At 34.4% G+C, this 11,807-nt stretch overlaps 1 protein-coding gene and 1 long non-coding RNA gene across 2 annotated transcripts; one reads left to right on the top strand and one right to left on the bottom strand.

Annotated features, from left to right (window-relative positions):
• Window positions 1-1,519: 1,519 nt before the first annotated feature.
• Window positions 1,520-4,733, top strand: LOC104086796 (probable protein phosphatase 2C 74). The gene is made up of 5 exons (XM_009591131.4): window positions 1,520-2,346; window positions 2,765-2,941; window positions 3,775-3,948; window positions 4,034-4,213; window positions 4,325-4,733. The coding sequence occupies exons 1-5, from the start codon at window positions 1,711-1,713 to the stop codon at window positions 4,475-4,477; spliced, it is 1,320 nt and encodes a 439-aa protein (XP_009589426.1). The 5' UTR covers window positions 1,520-1,710; the 3' UTR covers window positions 4,478-4,733.
• Window positions 4,734-5,485: 752 nt separating this feature from the next.
• Window positions 5,486-9,899, bottom strand: LOC104086795 (uncharacterized). Its single transcript, XR_684182.4, has 2 exons — window positions 8,565-9,899; window positions 5,486-5,656 (listed from the first exon to the last, which is right to left on the bottom strand). It is a non-coding gene; the product is annotated as an uncharacterized lncRNA (long non-coding RNA).
• Between the last annotated feature and the right edge of the window lie 1,908 nt (window positions 9,900-11,807).

Here is an 11,807-nt window from a genome sequence, read left to right as displayed (position 1 = left end):
AGAACAATATATTTTTCTTTCTTAAATCTGTTAGAATAGTGGGTTTTCTAAATCTATAAAGATTATGGGTTTCCTAAAAATACTAAAAAAATCTTAATATTATTAGAATTCATAAAAATCAAGACACAATTAACATTGACATTCAAAAATAATTTTTGAATAGATTGTTCAAACACAAAGTGTTTATTAGATACATATGGCTTAATGATATGATTCACATACAAATATTTTTGACTTATTTTACACCATAAGTTTAGAAAATATTTTTTTTCTTTTTAAAATTATATGCCTAGCCAAACACTTAGGGGTCGTTTGGTAGGAGGTATTAGAAAAAATAATATAAGCATTAGCTTTGTGCATTACTAATCTCTTGTTTGGTATATTTTTTCAACATATGTATAAGTAATACTTATAGTAATTATACATCCCATTTGGTATTATCCTATGTATAACTAATACATAGCAAATCATAGTATTAGCAATGCAAGAGTTTTAAATACTTGCATAAACATGGTTAAAGACGTAATTGCCCCTTAAATCCCTCAAAACACTCCAAATACTTTTTGCCATATTTTGGAGCGTATTTCTTAAAAAAACTAATTGTTTTTAGAGATTTTGCAATGTTTTAATGCACCAAACCAAACATTGGATAAAAAATAATGTCAGCGTAACTAATTTAGTATTACTAATATCAGTATAATTAATACATCATATTCAGCAATATTCTTATACCTCCTACCAAACGACTATGAGTGAGAGAGAGACATAATTATAACTTAGGATGAATACTCCGTGTATTTTGAACAGCCCACGAGACTAGCTAAGAAGGATGAAGGACCAACATTCTAGGGAACTCAGAATGTTAATGTTATTGGAGTTACTTCCTTGTCTGCGATTTTGTGGTCACTTATTCCTTCTTTTTGTTTGCATGCACAAGTACAACGGAATTCATTTCATAGAACATGTTTCTTTTTCGTTCCCATTAATATAATGTATTCGAAATTTACTGGATTCATTTGATGCAGATTCACGCCAAAAAGACGTTTATGAGAAGCAAAGTACACTGTACATAGGAAGACTTTATTTTTAGTACTTAAACCGGAGACATCTGTTAAAAGAAAAGAACACAAATCATCTCACCACACTAATCATCTTAACATAATGTTAATGTGCTAGTTTTGTAGTGTGAAAGAAAACAACAAATTAAAAGATTTGACACAGAATTGTAGGCGTAGCTTCATTGGCCGCGCGCGTTATGTCACAGTAGGACCTTTTCCTTGGCATTGAAGCTTTCTACAAACAAAACTGATTTTTTCTTATTCAAATGAGAACTCTTTGAAAATAATACTAATAAACCATTCCTTGTCACCTTTGACCCGTTAATCAAGATCGTAGTAACCAAAAACCAAAAGTGCATTATCCTTTTCATCCTTTGACCTAATAATCAAATCATTGCATGCAATTAACCCACCCTAACCCCCACCCCCACCCTAATTAAGTCATCCCCAACCCAACCCCATCCTCTCTTTTCCTTTTAAAGGACAATTCCTACCTGAAATTTTGTTTTATGATTCCAATTCTTCTCTTCAGTTGAACCATTCTTATTTCTCCTTCTTAACTATACTCTAAATCTTTCTTCTTTTCTCAACAATTTTTCCCTTTAGTTTGAAAAGTTTCCATCTAATAATTAATGGTTTGATCTTTTCTTGTATGCATTTGAAAATATTTCAAACCTGCAGCTACAATTGGAAAATGATAGTAGTAGATATTCAAGAATTTCTCATGCGTTTCTCACTAGTTTCTCTCGTTCTATATTTCCTTCGTAGGCTTAGGAAAACCCTTCGCATGGCTATTGTTTCCCCACCAACCCCATCTCCTTCTCCTTCTCCTTCTCCTTCTTCTCCTCCTTCTCCATCTTCCCTCCCGTGGTTCGGTCGATGGCTTCTTTTAGAAAAGGAAAAACCCTTTTCGAAGCTAGAAAAATCAAAAAAAACAAGAATTAACGATCCCACGGATGAGAATTTCCTCAAGAATGATTCGCCGATCTCCAATAAGGATCAAAATGTGGATGGATTAATTGGTGGTGGTCTGATGATGGAAATACCGTCTTTTTCGGGTACTAATGAAGAAGCTAGGAGATCTATAAATTCAAGAAAGAGACCTGCAAAGCTTATGGTACCATCATTTGTTCCTTCTTTGGATTTTGGTGAGGTTGGAAAGAAATTTGAGAAGACAGAATTTGAGATTGAAGGAAGAAATTATTCGGTTGCTTGTAGAAAAGGAAGAAGAGAAGTCATGGAAGATGGCCAAGGTGCCATGCTTGATATCTTACGTGACCATAATCAAGTAAGTCATAAATCATCATATTTGATTTTATTTCACAACCTCCGAAATGTTAATCCATAATTAGATTTTTCTTTCATTTATTTCCACATATAACAAGAATTATATTTATATATGTATGATTTTCTCCTCCTTAGAATAATAGTTTGGTCCTTTTTACAAATTTTTCATGTTATTCCAAGACAGATAGTCCTATATGCATTCACTTTTCATCAACTTTTTAGTAGTATATTTGAAATACGAAAATACGTTATTTTGTCAGTAATTTTCATGTAATATCTTTGTATAATTCCATGCATGTCTAATATCACTGCAAAACTTTATTAACATGATTGATAGTTTTTTCTTCTAAATTAATTTATTCCCACAATTTTTGGAATTGCAACTAAATTTTTATTAGATGTTTTCTTGTTCTTAATAGGCATTTTTTGTTGTGATTGACGGACATGGAGGCAAAGCTGCAGCAGAATTCGTAGCTGAAAATCTAGGGAAAAACATAGTAAAAGAATTAGAACGTATTGAAAAGAAGGAAGGAAAGTACATAGAAGTTGCCATACGCGAAGGTTACTCGTTCACAGACCAAGAATTTATTAATCTGGTACGTATTCAACTAACGTGTGACAATGACTATTAGTTTATTCTTTTTCCATTTTTTGAAAATTTGGGTCATTTAAAAGAATTGTTGGCCAGACTTGGTCAAAGTCTTAGTCATTAATAGTTAATGAGGGGATTCAAGATTCTTTTAATTTGGACTGTCATAATGGTAGGTAGACAAAAGTATGAGACGTATATATGTATTGACTGTATCTACCATGGATTTTCTTGAATTTGTCATCGCAATTTGTTATTTTTCTTCACTAGCAAACCAAAAAAGTAAAGGAAGAAAAGAAAAAAAAGAAAAACAAAAGAGTAGATATAGACCAAAAAATTAAGAGAACAAGAATAATAGGTTCAGAGTTAGAACCCAGTGGAGTTCAAATACCACTAAAGGCATTCCTCTTCCCGCCACCAAAAAAGTGTACAAAAAAAAAAAAGGAAAGAGAATATAACAATAACTAGCATAATCATTTAGTGGCGAGGCAGAAATGAGAAGAGCATATACAAAAAAAACTAGCTATGACCTATGAGTCACGCGACGGGGATCTAAATCTATAAATCAAGAAAGGAAAAAAAAGATGCACAGACAACATAAAATTCTATATTATCCGGCATTATAAACGATGCATTTTTTGAGTTACTAAAATAGGATTATTAGAAATAATTACATATTGTTGCACGTCATCTTAGCCCGATCCTGTAAATAATTGTATATTGTCGGTGCAATTCCAAGTTAGACTCACAAGGAAATCATAAGAGTGTTACTTCTGCAACTAGTTCTCCAACGTAACCATTAATTACTAATGTTTATAATGTGTACTCTTGCATATGCAGGGTCAAAATGGTGGAGCTTGTGTAGCTAGTGCACTGTTGAAGAATGGAGAACTCCATGTAGCAAACGTGGGAGATTGTAGAGCAGTTTTGAGTAGGAATGGAGGAGTAGCTGTTAGACTAACAAATGATCATCGTCTCACTAGGGAAGATGAACGTGCCCGAGTCGAAAATGCAGTAAGTCTTATTGTCAATTGTTTATAGCTTATATATGTTTCTGTCAAGTTAGTTTTGAGTAATAATAATTCTTGTAAAATTGCAGGGTGGATTTGTGTATTGTCACAATGGAGTTTGGAGGGTGAATGGATCACTTGCAGTTTCAAGGGCATTTGGAGACAATTACTTAAAGGAATGGATCATTTCTGAGCCAGATGTTGTGAAGCTTCCTTTAACTTCTGATTGTGAATTTCTCATCATGGCTTCTGATGGCTTGTGGGATAAGGTAAATTTTTAAAATAAATCTGATAGTACATTGTCGGTGTATATAACTTAAATTTTTTTACTCTATAACTTCAACTAATTAATTTGAAAATATATATATTGATTCATGCAGGTAAGTGACCAAGAAGCAGTAGATGTGGTAGCAAAAGAAAAGAGTTCGATATTGGCTTGTAAGAAACTTGTAGATATATCTGCAAGAAGAGGAAACCTTGATGACATAACAGTCATGATCATCAATCTTCAAAGCTTTGTAGGCAGTAATTAAGATTTAATCAACTTAGTCTAAGCAGCCTAATGTTTAATTTTATAGGATATTAGCCCAAAAAGGCTTCTCCATCATCCTTGTGTAAATAGATTATAGAGTGTCCTTTATATCACAAATAAAAGAAGGAAACAGGGATGGTAAGCAGAAAGTAGCCTCAGATTATTGCCACTAATTAAGTAAGAATTAGTTTCTTAAATTTATGTGTAATGAAGCATTTAGCTAGGATATACAGGAATCCAATTTTTATATTCACTCACTCATGTGTCTTCTTTCCGCAAATGGCAGGTTCTTACGAAAGCTTAAATGTAAACTCGAGGATGTTGAGATGGTTTATCATGACTCTTTCATAAGAAAAAGTTTTTGACTCTTTGAGTCGTCGAAAAACACCTCATTCCATCTTAATTGTAGTATTTGTTAAACTTGCAAAGTGAAGTCTCAACTCTCAACATTTTTATTTTTTTTAATTATTTTATATTTATGTACTTTTACTTTTAAATAGCTCATAATATTTCATGTTAATGAGAAGAAATAACGTTTTAAAAAAAAGTCCGCTTATATATTTTGTGAAAATAATGAGTAACTCTAGTACTATTACAATTGCGCTCATGGATACTTCCACTAGTAGCTAGCACCACTATGGCCGTAACGCACACAACAAAAAAAACGGGGAAATTGTAGCGGTTCTAATTGCGTATAACGGCGCTTCAAAACCGCCGAAATGTGCCGTTACGGCGGCTTGAAAAAGCGCCATAATCCTGTCCGCCACAAGTATATTATACTGTTATGGTGAAACCGCCATAATAGAATATGAAAACCGCCGTAATATGCAATGGTTAACTGTGGCTTTTTCTTTGTCAATAGTGGCGGTTTGAAACAGCCGTAATGTACACGAGATTGCCGACCACACCCAATATGTAAAAATGATCATGTTTGAAATAATATGCACCCTTGCATTCAAACTTCTATAGTACTTCATAATAATTTTAGTGCAATATAAAAGATCAAATAAGCAAAATCTTCATCATATAAAACAAGTATTCCAAAGTTTCAACATCAAAGTTTCATTATGTCATTCAACAATAATACCCAAAAATACATAGTTGATCCTAAAATTAATTACTAATTGGTACTCGGTCGATCATCAATTGGTGACGGTGCGCCACTTCCTAACTCCGATGCCTGAGAAAAAGACAGCCAGCAATAATCAGTTAATTGAACCATAAGGAAGATTGCAAAAGCAAACAGAGTGCACAATGTATACTCCATTCAACTTGAGCAAATATTTTCCCACCTTCACATCGAATTCAAACTCGGTTATATCTAATTGCTGCATTCAAATTGATACCAACAATCCTAGAGTATCATGCTCTTAATGGTTTCTCAAAAGACAACACAACTCTAATCCACACAACTCAGATCTCTTCCTAGAGCATTGATAAATTGATAAAGATTTGGCATCTATAATTAGCTACCAGCAGATCCAATTCCTTGCTAAACATAATGAACCATTCATCAAGCAGATCCAATTCCTTGCTCTCTTTTAAAGTAGAATAAAAGAAAACAAAAGAGCATTTGCTACACCAGCTTAGAAACTCAGACAATATGAACTTCAGGTGCAGCTAGCAGAAAAGATTGCCTATGTTACCATCCCATGAATGTAAAGTAGTACATGGCAGAGAAAATAACAGTGCAACAGGTAGGAAGAAGAGGTAGAACAGATATTTTATTTGATACAAGCAAGTATGATTTACAAGGGATAAACTCGGTACAAACAGGCCGAGCATTTTTACACTTCAGCCTGCAAATGTTCCGCCAACTAATAATGAAGTCGAACAGATAATAATTGAAGCATTTAAAGATTATCTTAAAAGCATGATATAATGCATTTAAAGACATGCATATTGCTCTCATTTGGTGTCAGGATGGAAATTTTGTCTTGATAATGTGGTTATATACGTTCACCCAAAGCACGTGTTTCAGATGTCCAGCGACACGTGTTCGTTCTACTTGTCAACTCATTCGAGTTCCTAAATTTCTTAGGTTTTGTAACATTACTACTGATTACGTCTAAGTGAAGCTCCTAGTTGGGTCCTCTAAACTGCAAGGAAGAAAATGAGTATGAAAAAGGTTCAGATAATTACCCTACATCCTACTTACTAGGACAGTAGCCTAGAGCAAAGCAGATGATTCGTTTCGTAGTCTAATAACTCCAAGGACTAGTCAATATCATTCCACTTGGTCAATTCCAGAATTTATCAAAAGATGAACAAGTTGTGTTTCATCACTACATCGTTGTATAGAACCTTAATCATACTATGACTAGAGCACCAGAAAAGACGGTGGTTTTGATGATTCTTTCTAGGATTAGGACAGCATATTCCCAGATTAATAAGATCGGGATTGAGTTTTCCGGGCAAGCAAATTGAGTGTATTTATTTCATCCAGATGAGGTACCGAGCCCAGGAAAATCACTAATTGTCCACATCAAAGCTGCTCGCATTTTAAATATTTCATTCTTTGAAGAATCTAATGTTTGCACTCCATCGTACCACAATTCCCTCAACTCTTGGATAAGAGGATGTAAATACACGTCTATGTCATTGCCGGGCATTTGTTTCCCTGGAATAATCATTGAAAGAATGAATGAAGTTTGCTTCATGCAATCCCAAGGAGGACGGTTGTATGGAATAAGTACCACTGGCCAGATATTATAGTTTGTTGCCATTGCTCCAAAAGGATTAAAATCGTCACTTACTAGGCCTAATCGTACATTCCGAGGATCTGCAGCAAATTCAGGATAAAGTAAGTCAAATGTTTTTCAAGCTTGAGAATCCCTAGGATGCCTCATCAATCCATCTTGGCTACCCTCTAGAGAATGCCATCTCATAGACTCAGCAGTTTTAGAGCACATGAACAATCTTTGCAACCTTGGCTTTAGTGGAAAGTAACGCAAAATCTTTGCAGGCTGCTGCTTCTTATTATCCTTCCACCTAGATGTCTTGCATCTTTTGCATTCTTGGAAGCCTTCATCTTCACCATAATATAACATACAATCATTTGGGCAAGCATGTATCTTGGTATAATTAAGACCAAGTTTGTTGATGGTTTTCTTGGCCTCATAAAAGGAACCAGGAATTTGGGCATCTTCAAAGGCATCTTTTAATAATTCTAGTATCATACTCATCGCTTTGTTAGTCATTCGACAAAGACACGTTATATGATACAATTTGATTAGAAAGGGCAATTTCGAATACTTCGTACACCCTTCATATAAATGGTAGATTGCCATCCTCGACCAATTCATAGAACTTTGTATAATCTTCATTATGTCCCTCAACGTGTCCTTCATTAAATGTTTCTTCTCTATTTATATGATCAGAAGACACACCATGCTCATTAACATTGTTCCCGGTGAATCCAAATGCATCATTAATCATGATTTCCATTGGATCTAGGAGCTGTAAAGTATCTTCTGTGACATGTGACGTGTGCTCTGAGAAGTCTGTTGCAATGTCGCATTTGATTCTTCACCATGCAAGTACCAAAATTTGTAGTTTTTTGGAAAAGGTTTGAGAATCAGGTGCTCTTCAACTACATCTCTTCTTTGCCACTTGTTAAAATCACATTTTGGACGGCACTTAACTACGCGCCCATCAACAGACCGTACTCAAAGGCAAAATCCAAAAAATTTCTTAGCCCAACTGCATATTCAGGTGTGTTTCGTGGATTGCTAATCTAAGATTTATCAATTGACATGTCTAGAAAGGAAGAATAAGATAACATCAATAATATCAAAATAAAAAAGAATATTAGTCACCTGATCCAACTTATTCAACAAAAACAAAGATAATGCATCGTTAAGTTTCTGATCTATCCCATTATATGTTACTGCCATCAATTCTTCATTCATGATCATCAGTTCTATCATCTAAAACTTGTCGATATAATCAACTTAGTTCTACTAAGTAAAACTATAAGTAAACATAGATATTTTATATATCGGAATAAAATAATTATACAACAAAGAGGCACGAATCCAACATATACACTAAAAGGTAACTCAATGCTAAGAAAGGATTAGCCATACCTATCAAATTGCTTAATGTCGGCGTCGACCCTAATAATTTCAGCACCTGTTTTTGAGCTCTCAGCTGCCTATCAAGCAACAATGCACTTAGTTAATACGAAGGATCATAACTAGCAGACGACAAATAAAATTAGAAATTTAATTGTGAAAATAAATCAGAGAAAAAAAAGAAACAAAATGGAAAACTAATAAGCAAATAGCTAATATATCTATATGATAAGAACCTCCATCAGAAGTCAGGCAAACAACAATAATTATAACACGCAATCACTTGAGCCTTTCACCAAATAGGTTATATGCACATTCATCCTTCACTGCAATTACTAACATTCAACCATTCATCACTACCCCTAATTTAGCAAACACAAAATTCCCGTATGAATCACTTACATACATCTAAAGCTGATTTGAACAATACATTTTGAGCATTGTGGTCACAGAGACGGCAATATCACCAATAGTAAGGTTGTTCAACAGAGAAGATTTCAGCATATGTTACAGAGACTATTAACAACCAATAAATTTTAGAAAAAGAAACCATATGGGTCATAATTTCATTGCCACTTCTCACAAAACTTAACATCGCCGAAAAGAAAGTAATTCCAAAGTAAGCATTCCAGACAGCAGCACAGGCATAATTTCATTGAATCCATAATGCAGTAAGTTGTACTTGTATCAAACAGTTAGTATACAACAGCAAAACTTCTCCCAAACTTCAGCAATGTCCCACAAACGCCAGCACTAATCAATCAATATAACACTTCCACAACTGATATTGAAGAAATTCACCAGAAATTACAAGCCACAATAGCACCACTATTCCACAAAACAGACATTAGGGCAAATGTATAATCATTTGCCTCCCCTAAAATAAGTGAACACAGAACAGTAGGTGAGAGTCATAAGTTGCCTAACTGGTATTACTTCCATTTCAGTTTATGTTACACTATTTCCTTCTTAAAAGAATTTTTTCCTAGCTGTGCAGCCATATACATTGAACTCAACGTCTCTCTACTTGTTTTTCGAATTATGTTCAAGTAACTTAGTAGTAGTATGTTATCATTGCCGTGTTATCAGATTACTAAGTATATGTAAACCAGGTAACCAAGTTTCAACCCTTTAAAAGTCATTCCATCAGTTAGCTCTAAGAAACCATTAGAGAACTGTCTCCAAAAAAGCAAAACGCTCAGAAATGTGATTTATTGAGTAAGAGTAGATTGGCTCGCACTTTCCCTAAGGTTTTGCATATTCGAATTAGAATCATAACCACACACATATTCAAATATGAGTAAAATCCGAATACCAAATTTCGGACAACAAGCAACAATATCAAACGCCACAATTTCCGCGTTTTTTGTAGTGCTGCAACCTTAAGTATTAATAATAGTTTCCTTTTAACCAAAAAATAATATTTCCTCGTTTCAATTTATGTGAACCCATTTGACTGGGCACGGAGATTAAGAAAAAAGAGAAACTTTTGAACTTGTGGTGTAAAATGAGGCACATATATTTTGTGTGGCTATAAATAATTACATAAAGGTAAATTGTTTCCAAATATGAAAAGGGGTCATTCTATTTGGCACGGACTAAAAAGTAAATAGATTCACATAAATTGAAACGGATGTATTAATAATAAGTGACAAGGATCAAATAGGAGCTCACTCGTTCCATCTAAATGTGCAATGTTCAATTCTTGCCTGACTTCATCTTCCTCCTTCTAAGCTAGCCAACAATTCCGAGAAAAAATATTCACAAAAGCAAAAAGAAAAAAAATATGGACCTATGTACTTATGTTTTGCAAAGGGGACTTTGAGAAATGTATATTTTTAATCGCTCCAAAAAATAATAGAAAAACTATCACTTATGTCCATTTATAACTAGTTTATTATAAAAATTGGTCAATTCATAAACGTCACGACCCAAAATTCACCTAGTCGTAATGCACCTAACCAAACCCGTCAGGTAAGCCAATTAACAACTATCCAAATTAATGAGATTTTTTTCAAGAAAGAAATGATAATAAAACTGCCTTTATACAAAAATTTTCGAGGACTGGTAGTACAAATCATGAGCTTCTAAAATTAGAATTTACAAAACTAGTATGAAATAAATACATCAGCTGTTCGAAATGTACATAAACAGATTTTTATAAACCTAAGGATACCATGAACAAGAGGCAGCTGCAACCGGAACGCAGGTACGCCTTCAAATCCAGCTCTCGTCGATCACAGCAACATCAGCATTCAACATCTGCACGCAAGGTGCAGAAGTATAGTATAAGTACAACCGGCCCCATGTACGCAATAAGTAATAAATCTAACCTTAGGTTGAAAGTAGTGATGAACTGGGATAAGGGTCAGAGTCCAACTCCAATAACCAGCAACAGTTCATAACATTATAGTAAAGATGGTGCAAGAATTAACTCAATAAATAAATGCTCAGCTCGTATAAAATTCAGGAAAATAAATACTTCTTTTCAAGTATACAATAAAACATCAAATCTTTTGCCAAAATCACCAAAATATGAGTAGGTTTGTAAAATTGTGATTTTTTCCAAAACTTTTCAACAATACTTAAGATGTTTCATTTTTCAAATAGCATGAGGAAAGTACATCTCTATGCCTACATATCACTATGCATGTGAAATCATGAATGACTCAATGTCATACAGCATGAGAAAAAATGCATCTTTATACCTGTATGTCAAGTGTGCATGTCAAATGCAATGTATCTCGGAGATGAACTCATGTACTCACACTCTTAGAGTACTCAATCTCACTGTCTCACACTTTCCACTCATTATTCTCAATCACTCAGTACTGTATATGGCCAATCCAGCTCAGGGAAGATCTATCCCAAATATATATGGCAGCTGACAATTAGTTACTCAGTACTGTATATGGTCAATCCAGCCCGGGAAAGATCCATCCCCAAATATAAATGCTTCAGGCAAGATCCATGCCTAGGGAAGATCAATCCCTTAATATAAATTAACTGCGCTTACTGGGGTGTGTACAAACTCCGGAGGGGCTCATTCAGCCCAAGCACTATAATCCGCACGGATAACTCATGTGCTATAGTATCAATATCTGGATCCGCACGGACAACTCACGTGCCATAGTATCAATAACCTCACAATCAGGCCCTCGGCCTCACTCAGTCATCAATCTCTCCAGTCTCTCGGGCTCATAATGCCATGAAACTAGCCAAAAAATGATGATATGATGTGTCAATATATAACAA

This window comes from Nicotiana tomentosiformis, chromosome 3, assembly GCF_000390325.3.
Source record: "Nicotiana tomentosiformis chromosome 3, ASM39032v3, whole genome shotgun sequence".
NCBI lineage: Eukaryota > Viridiplantae > Streptophyta > Magnoliopsida > Solanales > Solanaceae > Nicotiana > Nicotiana tomentosiformis.
Note: the sequence above shows the minus strand (reverse complement) of the source record. Positions and strands in the feature narration are given on the sequence as shown.

Bases quoted from the DNA above. Each gene is read 5' to 3' on its own strand.
- LOC104086796 (XM_009591131.4), top strand. From the start codon at position 1,711: ATGCATTTGAAAATATTTCAAACCTGCAGCTACAATTGGAAAATGATA. The intron at 2,347-2,764 runs GTAAGTCATAAA...TGTTCTTAATAG, and splicing joins TCTTACGTGACCATAATCAA to GCATTTTTTGTTGTGATTGA. The intron at 3,949-4,033 runs GTAAGTCTTATT...GTAAAATTGCAG, and splicing joins GTGCCCGAGTCGAAAATGCA to GGTGGATTTGTGTATTGTCA.